This window comes from Tenrec ecaudatus, chromosome 17 (genome assembly GCF_050624435.1).
Source record: "Tenrec ecaudatus isolate mTenEca1 chromosome 17, mTenEca1.hap1, whole genome shotgun sequence".
In the NCBI taxonomy this organism is placed as follows: Eukaryota; Metazoa; Chordata; class Mammalia; order Afrosoricida; family Tenrecidae; genus Tenrec; species Tenrec ecaudatus.
In genome coordinates, this window is record NC_134546.1 from 32,308,639 (window position 1) to 32,327,500 (window position 18,862).

Sequence of the window (18,862 nt, forward strand, 5' to 3'; positions counted from 1 at the left end):
AAATATTTATCTTTCTGGAAGCGTAATGCTAATATTCCCATAGAGTTATGCAATACTAAAATCGTATTCAGCCTAGTATTTCTTTAAAATGTGACATATTTAGTGTCAAAGATCTACAATTGCTGAAACGTCTCTCATATAATCTTTCTTAGAGTTAATGAAGTTACAGCTATGACTCAAAATGTAATAGTTATAAAAACAAAATCAATATTGGACAGGCTCGGTGTTTAGTGATTTATGCTTTGGCTAGGAGCCTACAGTAAACCGATTTACTAAACAAAATATTATGCAAGACTTCAGCCTTTTTGGTTTGGTCTCTGCATTTTAGATACACTGTAGTGAAATGCCCAAGACCATTTAAAGTTTCTTCTAAAATTATATAATTATTAAACTAGAAGTAATTAACTCTATATGAATTTATATGTTAATTCACCTTAACATTTTTCCAGAACACACAAACTAATGGTACATCTCGGAAGACCAAACAATACTGTCTAGTAATCAACGCCACTAAGCTAGCATCATTACATAACAAAGACAAAGACCACTTCAAATCTGTGGATTTCACCCACCAAGCCACAAATCAAAAGGGCACACTCGCCATTTATTTTTTATTCGCTGTTACCATTTAGACAGGAATCCCGCTGGACGTCTAAATTAGCTGGCACGGTTTTGGTATTTATTATTGATGGAGCTTACATAAAGCATTTGCTAGCTGTTAATTATATCTATTCAATGGACTTTTGCATTGTGATTTTAAAATATGTTATTGAGAACGCATTGGCGTAGAGGGCCTACATATCACATATCAGTATATTTTCTCAAGTACATATTTTGATTTTTTTAAAAGGGTAAATTAAAACAACTCAAATTGGTTAGGTCAAAAAAAGTGACTACCAATGGATGGACCTGTGAATTGTGATGAGTTGTATGACCCCCCAATAAAATGATGTATTAAAAACAGGGACAACCTTATTTTTATATTTAACTGGTTTTGTCTACACTAAAATTAACATCAAAAAATAGAAAACTCTCCTGCTCTCCAGGCCAGGATCTGAAGAAAAAAAAACATCGTGCTACGTCTTCGTCGCCATCCCTGAGCAAATTAGAATACAGATGTACCCCGATTAGTGGCTCCTGAACCTAGATCACCTTAAAATCCAGGCTGTGGCAAGAACCTCTTTATGCTGCTCTGGAAAGAACCATAAATTCTGGCTTTCCACACAGAAAAAAATTAATAAGATTCACCATGTACCAGGGGTTTCAAACATTTGTATAAAAATTCCATTATCTTTTACTATAATTTCCAGGATTGTGTTGAAGCCCCATTTATCGGGGGAAAGACGGGACTTTCTATTCCCATAAAGAGTTTACGGTCTCTGAACATCACAGAAGCAATTCGACCAGCCCTGTAGGGTTGCTATGAGTCAACATCAACTCCAAGGCGGGGAATGTGTTTGTTTGTTTGTATTTAATATGAGAGAAAGATGAGGCTTTCTACTCTCATAGCTACACCCTTAGAAACCCACTGGGGAGTTCTGCTGTGTCCATAGTGTCAGCAGGAGTCAGCATTGACTAGGTGATGGTGATTTGGGGTTTTGAGGGTTCATAGTTAATAAAGCTCGGTGGCATCAACAGGCCCATCTAATGTATCACAAGTTTTCAAGAATATTGTGTCTTAAGAAAAACTGAGAAATTAGGTGAGCAATTATCTGAGTCCACGTAATTCAATGCCACTGCATGATGACAGGCACTCTCTACCTTGAATATAAATGTATGGATCTTGCATTGTGGACAACACCAAAGGGGAAATGATCTATAATATTCATAGTTTCTAAGCTAAGTGATTAGCATAACTCCATATCTTTCATAGTTACACTTTTTTTTCTAGAAGCACTGTGATAAAATCCTTGGTAGGTAGCTGAAGCCTATGTCCCAGTCAACCAAATACAATCATGCAACATCAATAGATCTATGAAGCACACACAACAGCTTGTTAATTGTACCATTCTAAGATGTCAAGATGAAAACCTTTTAAAACTGAAACTCAGTAAAGAAAATGAAAAGGTGGATGGCAAACTCCTTCCATTTAATGGACAAAATGCTTTGCCTTTCCAAAGTCTGTATACTTAGTCAATAAAATATAGTAAGAATTTTCTAGAATCAGAGGTTGGCACTTGATCTAGCTTCCCTAACTCCAGAGACAAAGATACATCCAGTTGATTTCCTCAATTCTCACCAAACAAATCTAAATTTCTAAAGTTAACATTTGGCAAAATGCCTTCCTCAGCAACAGTAGAATCCACATCAATTTCAAAGCGTGAATACTTGACAGGAAGAGCTTGGCAGAATAAATTACTCCATCAAATCCCTGTCAGCCCCACCCCGACCCCTTCTCAACCAGTTCCAGAAGAAAGTTACTTGTCTATGGGTTGGTAAAACTCCAAGACAGCAGTGTGGATAGGGAACTCTTACAAGTAAACACGCACAGAGCAATTATTCTTCAGAGAAAAAAAACACATCTCCGAGAGAAAATATTCTAAGTAAAACAAAATGTTGTTATATTTTAGAACCCCTCGCGCGAGTTCATTGAAAACAGACAAGATCCTTGTAACGGCCTGCAATGCACTTTTCTATGGATGACAAGTGCTGTCTTAAACCGCAGGATCCAGTCATTAAGATTATTTTAAACAATACAACGGGGAAGAGTCCTTCACGTAGGAATAAAGTCTGTGTCTTGACATAAGCAGGATCACACGGAATGAAAACCCTTTGGAAAAAATCCTTGTAGATTATGCAGGACCATCAGTTCCTGTAATCACCCTCTTTCAATAAAATAAGGGTCCCAAGAAAATACAACTCAACAAGTGAAATATAAAACCATAAGAACTAACATATATTACCCGCCCACCCACACACTCCAGAAGATAGGTATTATCACCTCAGTTTGGCTGGATTTCATTAAGATATTGTATTCTTATTGCTCACTTCTACAACAGAACATGAAGGAGATGTCAGGACATTGGAAGCCACTTTGAGGAAAATCGGCTTGCTTTGCCTAGTCTCGGCCCCCTTCCCACCAGCCGACTTTTCCTTGCGTTTTCCTAAACCTTCCCAAGGAAACTGTCATGGAACTCATGTTCCTCCTTTGACACGTTACCTCCTATCATTATAAAAGGTGACTTCAGGACTAGTTTCTATGTTAGAGATTTTTCTTCCTTGTCATTCCTAAATTGCCAATCCTTAAACCAACATGATCTTTGTCTATCTTGCCTTCTTTGTTGCACTGTAAACATTATAAATAGGGCCTTAGATTCCTTCTTTCCATCCTCCCTCCCTTTCTTCCTTCTTTCCTTCTACTCTGGCCATTGTCCACAGGGTCGAATTTTCGGGTCTAGATGAGGTGAGGGGAGGACAGGGCCCTCTCCAGGCACAGAAGGGGGCTCAGCTCTACTGGAAGTTCTCAGTGGAAGAGTCACTGCTCAACTAGGCACTTCATGTTAAAGAAACCACGGGTACACTGTCATAGTCAAGTGCCAATAGAAAGGCAGTTGTGCCCCATTTCTTCTCTCTGGTCAGTTCTCTGTGAATAAAGACACTTGGTTAGAACCTTCATGTACCTCCCCATCACCAGCTGAGTGGAGTAAAAAGAGCCAAGAAGTGCTATAAGGCTTTCCCAAGCTGGCAGAAAGCTGGAGGGGGTGGGGAGCAGGTTTGGGCATCGTATCGCATTACACATAAGCATTTGAGCAGAACCATTATCTTAAAATGTCACAAAACCACAGATAACATTAATAGAAATATTTCCTGCCAGTTCTGGTAGCCAAGAAATTCTTTGCAGCTATTTCCTCTTTGTGATCTCTCCCAAGGCGAATTCAACAACTAAGATAGGGACCTTATTTTTACGTCTTAAATAGTTCCTCTGTGTAAGTATCATGTGATTCAACATAGAAATGTGTCAGTCTCATAAGCAGTCTGGTAAATTCTGCCACAATAATTGCTCTATGACCGTGTGTGTGAAGCATGTGATGGCAAATCGATTCATCCTCATTTGGCGATCTCTGCGGATAACCACATACTGAGGAGCGGCACTCAAGAAAGGATTGGTCATTTGAAAGCAGGGCTGTAGCATCGATCACTGCCCTCCTCACTCAAGTCAAACACATTTTCACACGCCCAAACATGCCCACCCACAGATGTGAAAAAAGAGAACTTACACAATTTCATCATTCTGGAATTCGAGTTCTCCACACGTGTCCTCGAAGTCCTCTCCTCCGCCTCTGGCAGTCCCTTCAATGGTTTTGTAAGGAACGATCACATTGCCTCGTGCTCCGGACGTTCTCAGAACCTTCACCTCCATGATGCCGATGCTCTCACTCACGTGGGTCACGGGCTCCTCGAACGTGAAGATGCCAGCGTGGTCGTCATCGAAAATCGTCACCGTGGCCGTAGAGGGGGATCCGAGGCAAGCCAGCGCGGAAATGTGATTGGCTTCCAGTATACCATCTTCGGAAGCTTCCGAAGACACTTTGACATTGCTGAGGTGCACGAGGAAATTCTCATCCTCCTCAAAGATGTCGTCGTCGATGATGCCCACTCGGATCTCCTTCTGAGTCTCCCCAGGCTTGAAGAGGACAGTGCCTTCGGTGAACTCATAATCAGAGCCAGCGTTGGCTGTGCCATCCTCGGTTCTGAAGTCAACCAAGACCGTGTTGGTCAAGTCACCGCCTCTGCGCACGATGGTCAGGGCCACGGTGCCGCAGTTCTCCAGACACTGATAGGTCCCTTGCTCGAAGAAGATCTTACTCACCGGGTCATTTTCTGCCACATCGGGGTTGAATTCTTGCATGCTGACAGCTTTCCTTGCCTGGTCAGCTGCGTGTCGCTTCAAAATGTTGCCAGCTCCCGTCATCAAGCGGGTCGCCTGAATACGGTAAAATGCTCGGCTCTTCTGTTGCTGACTTAGGACTTGGTAGTTAGCTAATTCGATTAGCTGCTCGATTTCTTTCTCCGGATGTTTCTGCTTGAGCTCCCTCAGGATCCTAGCCATGTCTCGCCGAGCCTCTTCGTCATCTTGGTCCCTCTCATCAACCTCCAGGACCAGGGCACCATCCAAGAAATTTTCCACGTGGGAATTGACCACTTTCCCATCCATTTCAATCTCAGTCTTGGAAGACGGCCTGTCTCCTTCGTGTTCAATAATCATTCCCCTCTGTTTGCCAGCCCGATACCGCTTGTAGACGTATTTGTAAAACAGAAGCCTCCTATCTGCTACCCAGGCGAACACCACACAAATGGGAAAGAAGAAGAAGGTAAGCAAACCTTCCCAGACTTCCACGATGCCAGGGGAGATGACAGACAGAATAATGTAAAGCCAGGTATAGGCAAATATGCTCCAGGCTGCGGTCACAAAGAACACACGCAGATGCTTGATCTTCCTGGTCTCTCCGTCAGGGACCACGTAAACGCAAAGGGCGATGATGATGAACATGTTGAAGGCAGCGCTGCCCACAATGGTGCTAGGACCCAGGTCTCCCGCAGTGAAATTGTGGCCACACACTTCGATGACGGAGAGGAGAATCTCAGGAGCAGAAGACCCCAGGGCCATCAAGGTGAGATTAGACACGGTCTCATTCCAGATCCGGACCGTCGTCTTGGTGGTCTCGCCATTGGGTTTCTTGATGGTGATTTCTTTTTCCTGAGACGTAATGACCTCTATGGAGGACATGAACCTATCAGCAATGATGGATACGCCGAGAAACATGTACACCATGGCGACGAAATACACCGTCGCTCTCGCAATTTTGTCCCCGAAAGAAGGGTCTTGTGGCTCCCAAATGGGTAAAATCACCCCTTTCTTGCAGTAATATGAGCCGGTACATTCACCGGTGTTGTTTGTTTCTCCTTCCATTTCACTGTCGGCGCGTATTTGGTCCAGATGGGAAACGAAGACAGCCACGATGGCCAGGAGGTGAAATCCCATGGAAAAGGTGGGTGAGAGCCTGGGCGGCAACATTTTGTAAAATGAGAGACTCCCAACTGTCCCAACCTACTGAGAGAAATAAGAGAGGGAAGGGGGAGAGAGAAAAGATCATATCATTAGAACAAACTCCAAAGCATAATGAATTTTTTCCTCATGACCAATAATCTGCTCATATTTGATCACCACAACATCTATGCCAAAGTATCATTACTCTTAGAAGATGCCAACTATTAAGCAATGCTGTGTAAGCTCTGCCTGTGGATTTTCTACATGCAGCCCCCCTCACTGAGCCTAATGCACAATTGACTTATTGGAAAATGAAAGATCAATTTTAGCTGTTCCTTGTTGGCTACACATTTGTCCATGTTAGTAGCCAATAAGTGGGGGGAGGGAATGATGCATTATAAACAACATTCTCCTTTCTGCTAAAGTAGACTTTCTCTAAATTTCTGGTTAATGCGTCACCACCCAACAACTGTTTTGTTGCCAAAATTCACTTTATTAAGATTGACGTATGGAAATTAAGACTTTGAAAAACTGTACTATCAAAAATCTGGTGCTCATCTTTAGTTCTATAATGAACCTGACACAAGATTTCCTGGAATCACGTCCTATTGCTCTTAACTTACTTGAAATACATAGAATTCATTCAAGCTTGGCCTGCAATCAAGGTTCAATGGCATTTATACTTGAAAAACCTGTTATAATGCAATATTTCTGCATCTTAAGTACCGTTTTCAAAAACATGTTTGAAAAGAACACATTGCCTACTAATTTTTAGCAAGTCAAGTTCTCCTGGTCCCTTAGCAGCTGGGCACACCTGCATACAGACACTGCTTTAAAATCCGAGGGCTGTCCACCAAAGGAAAGAGACAACCCAGACTGATCTGGCTGTAGGACAGGTGTGTGAGCCTGGGAGTCTGCGGAATCACCGTGACCGGCCACAGCTTCTACATGCCTGTGACAATGTCCTATTTGTCAGGGTGGTTTTAAAACATGCCTTAGTTCTCACGAAGATTCCTGGGAGAAAGAAATGCAGAAACAATCATTCCATCAAAATAAGCCAATGCAGCACACTGGCAATGACCGCAAAGCGCGCAGGTGAAGAAGTGGTGTCGGGAATTTGGGGCATAGCAACAGTCATGGGGCAGCAGAAATCTGGAGGGCAAAGCAGCAGATGCACCCTCTATTTACCCACCAAAGCCTCCAAAACTCAACCGCGACCAACCGTCTATCACCTCTGTTTCCACGACCTGGGTGGACACTAAGTAGAAGAAGACATGTTCCAAGTCAGAGTCAATGTCTGCTCCGCAAACCTTGCAGGGGATCCAGTTATCCAAGGAGAGAAAGGGGACATCCAAAGGAGTCCTGGTTCAAAACAGAGGTCTGTTGTCTGGCAAAGAGTTAAAAGAGGAGTTGGACTATAGTCCGTTGGCTCCGGCTGGATGAAAGCCGCCCTCAGACTCCTCCAGCTCCCTAGCATATGCCTATACTGAAAACAACACCAGGATACGGGAGAGCCTCCTGGCAGACTGGCAACCCCTCGGAGTTTGGTTTATCACTGTTGGGAGATAAGCTTCCTTGGCAATTTTCCCATTCTAAGGAAGGCAATTAAATCTTGAGCGTTGTTGTGGTAGAATTGCAATCCAAGTAAAAGGCCAAAAAACTTGCAGAAGCAAGTTTTTAAAAATATACAAAAGGCCATGGGTCATTCCCGGGATTGGGTGGTTAGAGTGAGCTCCGTGAAAAACAAGGTAGCAATCAATCATTCTGCAACTCTAATAAGTGTAACGTATTCAACCATTTACTCCACAAATATTTACTGAATGTGTATGTATACTTTAAAATGACCTCACCAGCTAGACTCTCTTACTGGTACACAAACTTCATCGGGCAATAAAACAAAGTTCCTGTCCTCAATGAGCTTATATTCTAACGGGGAGGAAACAATCAAATACATACAAATATCAGATGGAAAAATGTGCTACAGTGAAGGGGATAAAAAATCAACTCAACCAGGACGGGTGTGTGTCTGTGTGTGTGTGTTCATGACACGTGTAATTTCATTTTGCATGATTAATAAAGGCCTCTCTGATAACTTATTATTTGATCAGCATCTTAAAGGAAACAGAGGATCAGACTTGCTAAATAAAAGCAGGAAGATAATTCCCAGCCAGTACAAAGGTTCTGATGGGTCTGTGCATTGCCAGAGTCTGGGAACCACAGAGAAGAGAATGTAGCAAAAGAGCCATGAGCGCGAGAGAGCAAGGTTTCGGAGCTGAGATGCAATGAGACTCGATCGTGGGGGGAAGAGGGAATTGTTTAGATCACTGTCACACATTGGGTTGTGTAACAAAGAAGATCATTTGGGGAACTGGATCATAAGTGAGACACAATTGACCCTCCTTTTAAAAGTCTCTCTCTGCTTGTTCATTGGAGAGGGGTCAAAACAAGGAGACCAGTTTTTGCCTATTGTTAAAATAGGTCTGATTTATACAAGATCCCACTCCCTGCAAATGTATAAAATGAATGATGCAGTGGAGATCTAACGTTGACAAAGGAGAAGCAAACATTTGTAGTGACCTTTGGAAAGAGAACAACTTACCATGTTTTGGGGCATGTAAGGGTCAGAAAGTTAAACGTTTGTTCGCAGACAGTCGTACTGAAGAGAGATGGAGATTTATATAAGATCCCACTTATGGAAGATATATAAAATGAATAGTACAGTCGAGATCTAAAGTGGGACCATAGTGGTGACATATTGGACTGCTAACCACAAGGTCAGTAGTTCGAAACCACTCATTACTCCAAGGGAGGAAGACAAGGCTTTCTACTCCCCATCAACAGTTGATGGGCTCTGAAACGCACAAGTGCAGTCCTACCCTCTCCTCTGGGGTTGATGGGAGTTGGAATCAACTCGGTGGCGGTGAGTTTGGCTTTGAAATAGAAATTCAGAACTATGCATGTCTCCAAGACTGATCTAATGGACCACTCTATTCAAATCGTATCATTCCACTCCTCACACACTTGCTGAATGGAACTTCCTAAAGTGCAGGCCTGGGTCCTTTATTCCACTAAAACTATCCACTGGTGCCTGTGGTACCCTCAGAACAAAACCCAAAGTCCTCCAAAGATGAGGCAACACCTTTCAGGACCTGGTCTCCCGCTCTGAGCTCCAGAATATCAGAATGCTTTCTGTTCCCTACAAGAGAGAACCCTTGATCATTTCCAGACCTTCGAAAGAGGTTGTTTTCTCTGCTTCACACAACTTTCCTTGTTCTGTTCTAGAAGCAATTTTGAAGGATTACAAGAGAAAATCACAGTCTAGCACCTGGGAGAATCAGGAAGGACACCAGGATCTAACCCTTAAATCCAGTCATGAAGCACAGTGTCATTACACCCCAAACTTACAGCAATAGTATTACTTGCTGTCACTGTGTGTCCCACATTCCTAATGTTGCCACTCCCATTACAGACTGTGTGGCCAGGAACCCCGGGAACTGGGCAACGCTCAACAGCCCTAGTCAGAACCCCCAGCAGTCATTGTCATGGGTTCATTTGGGCAGATGAGATCATTGAGGTCAAGTCGATTAATGAAACCTATGTTGAAAGTTGTGTAGGTAGTCAATTATTTTTATTGAACAGTTCCCAGCCTAGTCCATCCTCAAGGATGGTATCAGTGACTTCTCTTTTATCTTGGCCCCAATCGTTGTAAGCATGGAGCACTACTGAAGTGCTCGTGAAGAACTGCTGGACTTTGGCTTGGGAAAGCCCATTGAAACCTTCTAAGCTTCCAGACAGGATTCAGCGACTCTTGTGAGCAACAGTCCTATGGAAGGGTTCGAACAGTCTAGCTTTCATCTTAGAGAGAGAGAGATTCAAACCACCAAGGATCTATAACTGCGGTACAGAGTGTAGGCTGGCGTGCTGTAGAGACTGCTGCCTTTCCTTATATGTTCCTTTAATTGTCTGGCAACCTCTTCATGCACACACTGCTAGTGCAACTGCCTACGTCAGCAAGAAAGCTTTGCCCTTCACCCCCGTGTGTGAGAGACACATGAAGGGATGTGTGTTAAACTGGGTACTTTGGAGAAACAAATTCACAGAAACTCATACCTAAAAGAGAGTTTTATATAAAGGTTGGTTAAGTGCACATCAAGAAAACATCCCAACTCAGTGTTGCCCAATCCCACAAGTCCAACATTAACCCATATGTCTGACATCAATCCACAAAGTCCTCCTCCATCTCACAAAACACACGCAATGATGCCAACTGCAGGAGGAAAGCCGAAACAGTGAATGTGTAAGCATCTCAGCACTGGCAAGGGTCTCCACCTGGCTGCTCCAGCACTTGGGGCTGCATCGGGGTAGGTCCATGTGGCTTCTCCTCGGGAATATCTTGCAATAAGTGGGCCTTGCCAGCTGAAGCAGGGAATTGGCTAAGGCAGCTGTACCCTGGTCTGACCATCAGAAAGCAAGAGACCTGAGAACTCAAAGGGCAAGGCTCACCGAGCCATTTATTCTTCCACCCTTCAATTAACCCCACATATGTTTATTGACCAGGTTGGCACAATAAGCTAACTACCTCAGGATGGATCAGCAAAAATTCCTCATCAATGCCAGAGAAAATGAAGGTGCACCAAACTTTCACCATGTTCATAAGGTGGAAGGCACTATGACTGGTGAAATTAGTGAAGATGAAACACTGATATAACTTATCAGCAATGAAGTGACTGGAGAGAAATTAAATTTGGATTGATAAAACTATAACCTAGTGAATGGTATTTCAGTCAGTGGGCTTCCATTTATTTTTTTTCCAATCATGACATAACGCAAACACTTGTGGAAATGTGGACTGTATGGTATCTAAATGTTACTTCCTTCTCCGTATCATCTTCCTCATCCTCTCAGGGAAGGTCTTTCCACAGTCATTGGAGTCAACATTTCTACTTAGCCATCCCCACCCTCTCCTTAAAAAGGCCAGGTAGTAGAGTGGGTCAGTCCTCTGATGCTAAGGTGGTGCAGTGGGTCGGTCCTCTGATGCTAAGGTGGTACAGTGGGTCGGTCCTCTGATACTAAGGTGGTACAGTGGGTCGGTCCTCTGATGATAAGTGAAAGGTTGGTGGTTCCAATCCATGTAGCAACTCTGCAAGAGAAGGAACTGACTGTCCACTGGTAACATGGATCGATTACACCCAGAAATCCCTGTAGAAGAAGTTCTTCCATCACATGGGTTCACTATGATCAAAAGGACTCAAAGGTACCTAAGAACAACAACAGAAACCTGCTTCTGAAATATTAATCTCCATACAAATTAAGCGGGAAGACGAGAAAAGAGGCTGTGGGGATGAAAGCTTGTCTGCTGCCTGACTCTCCTAATATCCGTCCTGAATCTCCCCGAGGCACAAGCAAAGGCTAAGTGTCTACCCCAGGCACAAGTAAAAGGTATTTCCTTCAGACCAACCCCCAGATCTATGACCAGTTCTGAGCTAGCAATAGCTACTATATCAACCAAATAAGTCTTCAGCACAGTTGGTACCCAGGAGACCCTAATTATCATTTGTGTTCTATTTTTTTTAAATAAGGCAAATGATGCCAACACCCACAGATTACATACCAGTCTGTTACTGACAAAAGATGGTAAAAATATAGCTAGCTCAAAGTAAGTCCAGCCACCTGTAGTAAAAGGAGACGTCACAGTTCTAAAGAACGAAAAGACTGTCTGCAAGAGTGGTCTTTATCTAACGCCCACAGAAGAGGGGACCCAATGGGAATTTGGCAGTTAATGTCCAACATCTAAGGCAGAGCAGCCTGGTCCTTGCTGGAAGCTGCAGCCAGTGGTGGCTACCAAGAGAAAATGAATGCGGCTGGCATTCCCCACGAGCCCAGGGTCTCCGTGCCCTCTGTTGACTGGCAACTGGGACCATTCCAAGCAACTGCTTGACTCCTTCATGAAGATCGGGACTTTGCTTCTCTGTCATTCTCACTGACTGAAAGTCTTAAAGCAAAGGAATCCATCTGTGTCCCAGGTAAAGTGAAGGCCCCCATACATCGCCCTTCACAAGGGAAGCAAGCATGTCCCAATGCTTCCAAACAAATGGATGATGCCAGAGGAAGACTTCTTCCTCATCAAACATCCCATCTATTGTGCAATGACTGCTCGGAGCCTCAACCTCGGGCCATTAGGCCACAGTGACCCTGCCTGCTACACTTTCTGCTCCTTTCCTCCACCCTCCTCCCTGCCTTTCTTCTTTCCTTTGCTCTTTGCTGCCTGATAAAATGGGACAGGTCCTAGAGGGATGCCTTTCAGCTTAACTTCCAGGCAAAGTTGACTGAAGCTGGGATTCTATCCTGTAGCAGAAAGCATCACATAATCTTCGAACAAAGAGAACCACTGGGATGAGGACCAGGTGATATGCACCTCTCCACCAAAACAAAGCCAAACAAAATACGGATTAAGACTTGAGGGTAATAAAGAAATCACTAATAAACCAAAAAAGTGTGCCCTCTTGGTCCTTTCTCTTAGTTCATTTTTCTACATAGCACCTATTAGTCTCACATGTCATAATTTACTTCTGCTTCTTAAATTTATTTATTTTCACATTTATCAAAGTGAGAGGGTTTCAAAATATTCATGGGAAAATGTATCAATTACCCTTTTCCATGTGAATTTTAAAGGCCCCTAATACATATTTAATAGTTTACTGAAGAGTTCTGCTGGTGACCTTTTTCTACCCACGACCAAAGGTCTGCCCAGGACCTTTTTTGGCACAGGTCTTCTTATGCCAGCCATACCCTGAATGCCAAGATCATTTGCTGAGTTGAAAGGGACCCTAATACTGCAGACATTCTCAAAGAAGCCTATCATCCTCTCACTTCAACAAACTAAAATGATATTTTGTTAAACAAAAACTAATGAACACCTTTATTAGCGGTGCCCCGTGAAAGGGAAAATATGACAAAAATTAAATAGCTATGTATTAACTCTGCATAGTGTAGATAAGAAGTAGAGTGCTAGAGAAATCGAGTCTCCCAATGGTAACCAAGGAAGAACTCAAAGAGAAGATGCCTTGATAACCTTGGCTTCCACTTGAAGTCTGCTGGCATGGCCTCAAATACGCCATCACAGAGGCCCGAAGCAGGGAAGGGCTCCACGCCGAGCCTTTATAACAACGACGGATGCCGTTTACTAAGCACTTGCTGACTCGGCTATCCTGCTCGTCCTTTCTGGGGGAAAAAAGAAATGGAGCCAGGTAGCTCCTTTATCTTCATTTTACCCATGAGAAGCAGAACTAGTTCAGGAGAGTGGGCTGAAGTCACGAAGATATACATACAAAACTCAGATTCTCAATCCAAGCTTTTGGCCTCATTCTACAATGGCGTGCCAGGCGGCTTGGTGGCACTGTGGTGAAGGACTCAGTGGCTCAGAGAAAGGTCGACCGTGGGAGCCCAACGGCCGCTCCTCAAGGGAAAGAGCTGGCAGCAGTCAGAATGCACTAAAGAGCGACACGTTTGGTTTTCATTGTAACTTCTAAAATTGGAAGCCCCGTGATTTGGGGCCATGGGCTCACTGTCCTGTTCTCAGAGACAATGACAAAATCTCCCCTCTGCTGTCCTTTCTTCCCACCTGAGTCCATGAAAGTAGGTGGCATGTGGCACCTCAGAAGAAAGGCCTGGAGATCTACCTGAGGAAAGTGAAGTAGGCCATGGAAAATTCCAGGAAGTACATTTCTACTCTGAACACAAGGGGTCTCCAAGAGTCCCACAGCACCAACTGGTTCACATCATTTCCTCCAGGTCCTCTGATATTTCCTTCCCGTCTCCACAGGCACTGCCCAGCACACACAGAGACAGATTTTGTAAATACTCAGACAATGTGTAGCAATGATATGATCAGCTGGGGTCTGAGGTCTAGAGTCATCCTAAAATGACGTTCCAATGTCAAGTTTCTTTCCAATCAGTCGATAGAAAAGAAGGTAAAGACAATAATCGTATGAGAGAGCACACACAACGAAAGTCAACGAGGATGATGAGCAGTGGGTATCAATCTGGGGAAACCGAAACCGCATGGAATAACAAGTTAGCATTTTACTCTCATAACAACCCATCAGAGTTTCCGTCTCTTTTTGTTGTCATTTTTGTTGTAATTGTTGTTCCAGAATCTCAATGCAGTTTACTTAAAAGCTCACTGTGTTGAAGTTGTCATTATACTTTTTAACTTTATAAGGAAAAGGACTCACAAAAATGTTTTTTTTAAAAACCCACATTGATGAATTGATGGTTTTGTGTGCCAAGTATTTTTAGAGCCAGTCATGGTATTACAGAGATGAGTAAGATAAAGCTCTGAAATAGTGCGCATTATGGGAAAAGAGTGCGGATCATTTCTGGAAGACGGAATCTTCTCTAGGAAAAAGAGTGGAGCAGTCCATTATCAGAAAATCACCGATGTAGGAAGATGTTCAAGGCTGCGGCATCATGGATACACCTTAATTTCCTCAAACTGGACACCCCAGTTCCCACACGAAGGTACTTGGGTTTCTGGGTAAAATAAGCAAATTCCAGAAAATTAGGACCGCTCAGCCTATGTTCCTACACAGAAAGAGATTCCGTAGATAAGCAGCTCCTAGAAGTAGGAGCCTGGAGCACCTTCTCTGTGCAGTAGGAATATTTCATAAGGGGCAATAACTGTTTCCGATAATAATTTGTTCACCATTTATCAGAAGATAAAGAATGGCTTTTATAGAATTTTGACTCTACAGAGGGGGAGGGATCCAACCATATGTATGCGTTTCTGAGTCACCAAATAAAAATAAATTAAAAATATTTCCTGCTTAAACATATCCATCTGTTGATGAGCCCCGGTGGCTCCATGGTTTCAATGTTCAGCTGCTAATTGATAGACGGCCAGTTCAAACCCACCAGTTGCCCCATGGGGGAAAGAGGTGGCATTTTGCTTTGGTAAAGACTACAGTCTTAGAAGCCTTCTGGGGCAGCTTGACTCTCTCCAGGATTTCCAAGGTTATAGTCTTTATGGGAGCAGTTAACTACATCTTCCTCTTAAGGGGTACCTGGTGGGTTTGAACCTCAAACCTTTCAATCAGCCGCTGAGCAGTTAACCTCTGCATCACTCGGGTTCCTTTATTCAAAAAGCATGCATACACAATGATGGTGTTGATGATGGATAAAGAAAGTATTGTGGATGTCAGAAGAACAAGCAAATCTGTCTTGGAAGATCTATTGGAAGATCTATCCTCAGAATGCTCCTTAGAAGCGAGGGTGGTGAGATTTTGTTTCATGTCCTTTGGATACATTGTCACGAGGAACCAATCCCTCATACAGGCATCATGCTTGATCAAATACAATGGGACAAGGAAGATGCTTAAAGAGCAGGCTGCACTACGAGGCTGAAACATAGCCGCAGTGCTTCCGGTGGTCCAGAGCCAGGCATGGTTCATTCCACTGGGCAGAGGCTCAGTGTGGGTTGGAACCCACTCCATGGTACCAACAGCAACAGGGTAGGAAAGATGCGTCAACATTAACTCCATGGCCAAGCTTGATATTTTGCCATAAGAAAGTTGTTTAAGGAGGAGGGGCATAGTCCATACTATCGAATGCCTTCTACAGGTAAAAAACCACACAATTACAAAATGGGAGATGACTCAAAGTGCTTACATCTAGTCATTCCTAGGCTCCCAGTGGTACTTCAGTGGGCATTGTTGCTATGAATATTATTTAACATTCCTAAAGAGAAAGGGGTTAGAAGGACAACAGGAGCTAAAGACAGTGAGAAGGTATTCCAGAAGGGACTAGTTCAAATCAGGCAAATAAAGGTCGCGAATGACACTTGTTCAATTCCAGCTAATATAAGCACCACTTGGGAAGCTTATTGCCATGCAGATTAATGGACCAGATGTTTAGTAGGGCTGAACAAGCATCCAAGGATTGAACTGCATCAAGCACTGCAGGTGAGGGAATACAGTAGCTGAAAATCACATAGAAGCCGTGTGTTTGTCATGACATCAATCCCATGCTAGTGTAAAATAACATATCAGATGTGCTTTCCTTCTCACAGACTGGTATTCCGATGGACAAGAGATGAGACCCTGCGCCATCTTCACAATTGTTCCTGTGTCTGAGCCATTGTGGCGGCCCCTGTGTCCATCCATCTCCTTGAGGGCCTTTCTCTCATTTTCGGTCCCTCTACTTTGCTGAGCATGATGCTCTTCTCCAGGGACTGGTATCTCCGGAACAGGTCAAAAGCATGCCTGCCACTCTGGCCATCCGTTTATCGAGATTCGTCCATTCAGCACACCGTGGGACTTTCAATATCCTTCTCCAGCACCATAATTCAAATGCATCAATTCTTCCCCAGCCTTCCCTAGTCAATGTCCAAATTTCACGTGCGTAAGAGGCAAGGGAAATGACCATGGCTTGGGGCAGGCACACTTTAGTCCTCAAAGTAACAGCCCTACTTTTCAATACTCTAAAGAGGGCTTGTGCGGCAGACTCATGCGTTAATCTAAAGCAACTCATCTTTTGATCTCTTGACTGCAGCTTCTGAAATCCTCACCACTGGACCCACCGGTGACATCATGAGCAAAAGGAGAAAAGGTTGAAGTTGTCAAGGATTTTGTCTTACTTGGATCCACAATCAATGCTCATGGAAGCAGCCGCCAGAAGGTAGGAGACATCAGGCCACCCCAAAATGGATGAAAATACTGGCAGTACTTAACCTTGCTGAAAGTTTTGCCTTCTCAAGGCAGGAGCAGACAAAGATTGCTAGAACGCTACAGCTACCCATGACAAAGATCCAACATGAGTAAAAGCTTTCAGTGACCTTCACCCAATATCCATCATTAGCCCTGGCCCCAGCCGACCAACCAACCAGTTCCTTCGAGATTGCTCTGACATAGTTGACTCCTGTGAGAAGGGGGGTTGCGTTCCACACTGTTCCCAACGGCGGCTTTTTGGGGAAGCACATCATCAGGGTTTTTTTCCCAGGGTGCATCTGGAAGGATTTTAATGTCCGACCTTTTGGGTAGAAATTGAGTGCTAACCCATTGTCTCCTCCAGGGACACTCAAGCTTTAAGCAGTGGGGGGGGGGGGGAGGCAGGTGATCCCAAAAACGAGAGGCCTCAGAGGAGGATGTGCTATTTATATCAGCAGGTTGGTATTAAGCAACTCAACTTTGTTCATCTCAACTAGCTGTAAATCTTTGCAGTCACATAGTTTGTTCTAGTCCACCTCTTGGAACTGGGGCAGTTAATACAGAATGCAATTCCGATTTCAAGTTGTGTGATGGGAACATCCAGCGTGCTCCTTTAAAAAGGTGGGGCGGATGGGGACGCTGGTGATGTGAGTAAAGGCTGGTGCATTTCCTGAGCGTTTTCCTTGAGTCACTGAACTGGGTCTTCAAGTACATAGCTCTTCAGGAGATGGAATCCTATTAACTGGAGTCTGCAGGTCTTTTAAATTTCCCTGCATCATCTCAAATTGCAGTCCTTGAAAAACAAGATGCTCTTAAGAACAGCAAAGGCGTGAAGTAAAATAAATATTTTTTAAAGTCCTTAGTAAATGCACATTTAATAGTGACCCCTCAACAATCCTCTGTCTTACTTTGCTAAAGCGCAAGGTGCTACGTCTTGAGCCCCCAGATGGCATATCTATTAGCATAAAAGCAACACAGTTTAAAACTGGAAGTCAATTTAGAAAGGAATTAGACAAACCTTACTTTTTAGAGAAATAAGTGGGGTTTATTGGCTTATAGGACAATGCAAAATTCTTAAACATCATTATCCCCAAGAACAATTTATAACACAGATTCTGTAGAAGACAGGCCTTCTAGTTAATATGCCCACTAAATTAATTCTATACATTTTACCTGAAGAAATTTTTTAAGGTATTGGCTTAAGTATTATGGCTTCCATGCTATTAACCATGCGAATGCTACTACATTATTTTCATTTTTGTTGACTCGGGAGAATTGCGATAGATGAGAATTTTTCTATCATAAATGTAATCTTGAGCAGAATCATGGAAAAGGCCAGAGAGACCAAAAGTAGTAGTGAAAGAAATGGCAATGTCAGTCAATGAAGTGTTAAGCATAGTATCATCTACCTATTAAGTTTCTGCTTTAACTAGAACTGTTTCCATCAACAACAATGACCCATTGAGGAGCTCCATGCCATTCATTCATCCTCCTTGTGGTACAGAGAGCATGTTTGGAAAACAATGAAAGCAGCTGCTGTAATTTATTTGACACCTTTCCCCACTGGCTGAGGCCAGTCACTCAAATGTTGGCATTACAGCCCAGCCCACTGCTCGGGCAGGGTGGAAGACGGAAGGAACAGCCCACATCTTCAGGGTGTCAAAAGCAATGAGTTCTGGTCTCAGCTTTCATTGAACCGCCATGCGGCCTTGGCCAAGCAACTTTCCCTTTCTCATCCTACCTGGAAAACAGGGAACTGCTCCCAAACAGTCTGCAGGTGTGATAATCTCATGTCAGGCAGTAGTCAAGGTCCCCTGCCATAAAACAGAACCTGCCCACCTCCTCAAGCTGACCGCTCTTGATAGCGAAGTACTATCGGAAGGCTACCGCCCCCGCTCAGGTACACTGGAACTCAAAGGTCAAATACACTTTTATTGCTAGCTGCTGTTGCAAACGGCCCCGGAACCAACTTCCACTCACAGCAACGCATAGGGACAGACCACGGACCTACAGGGTTTCCTCGGCTGCAGCCTTTCCAGGAGAAGATCTCCAGTCCCTCTCCGGAAGACACTGGGCGGGTTTGAACTGCCAACCTATCGGTTAGCAGCCCAAGACTTCATCTTCGCAGCACCGGGGCTCCTTGTTTATTGTTAGGAATTCTCTAAAGGTC

The 18,862-nt window shown here is 43.7% G+C and overlaps 1 protein-coding gene across 7 annotated transcripts in view; it reads right to left on the reverse strand.

Annotated features, from left to right (window-relative positions):
- SLC8A1 (solute carrier family 8 member A1) overlaps nt 1-18,862 on the reverse strand; it is a 438,247-nt gene that overhangs the window by 331,657 nt on the left and 87,728 nt on the right. For 4 of the 7 annotated variants that reach the window (XM_075535795.1, XM_075535798.1, XM_075535793.1 and 1 more), the window contains exon 2: nt 4,218-6,049. In XM_075535795.1, coding sequence (XP_075391910.1) covers nt 4,218-6,016 — 1,799 coding nt within the window. In that variant the 5' untranslated portion in view covers nt 6,017-6,049. Of the gene's footprint in view, nt 1-4,217; nt 6,053-18,862 lie in introns of all 7 variants that reach the window. The other 3 variants (XM_075535797.1, XM_075535796.1, XM_075535794.1) reach the window with 1 other exon arrangement.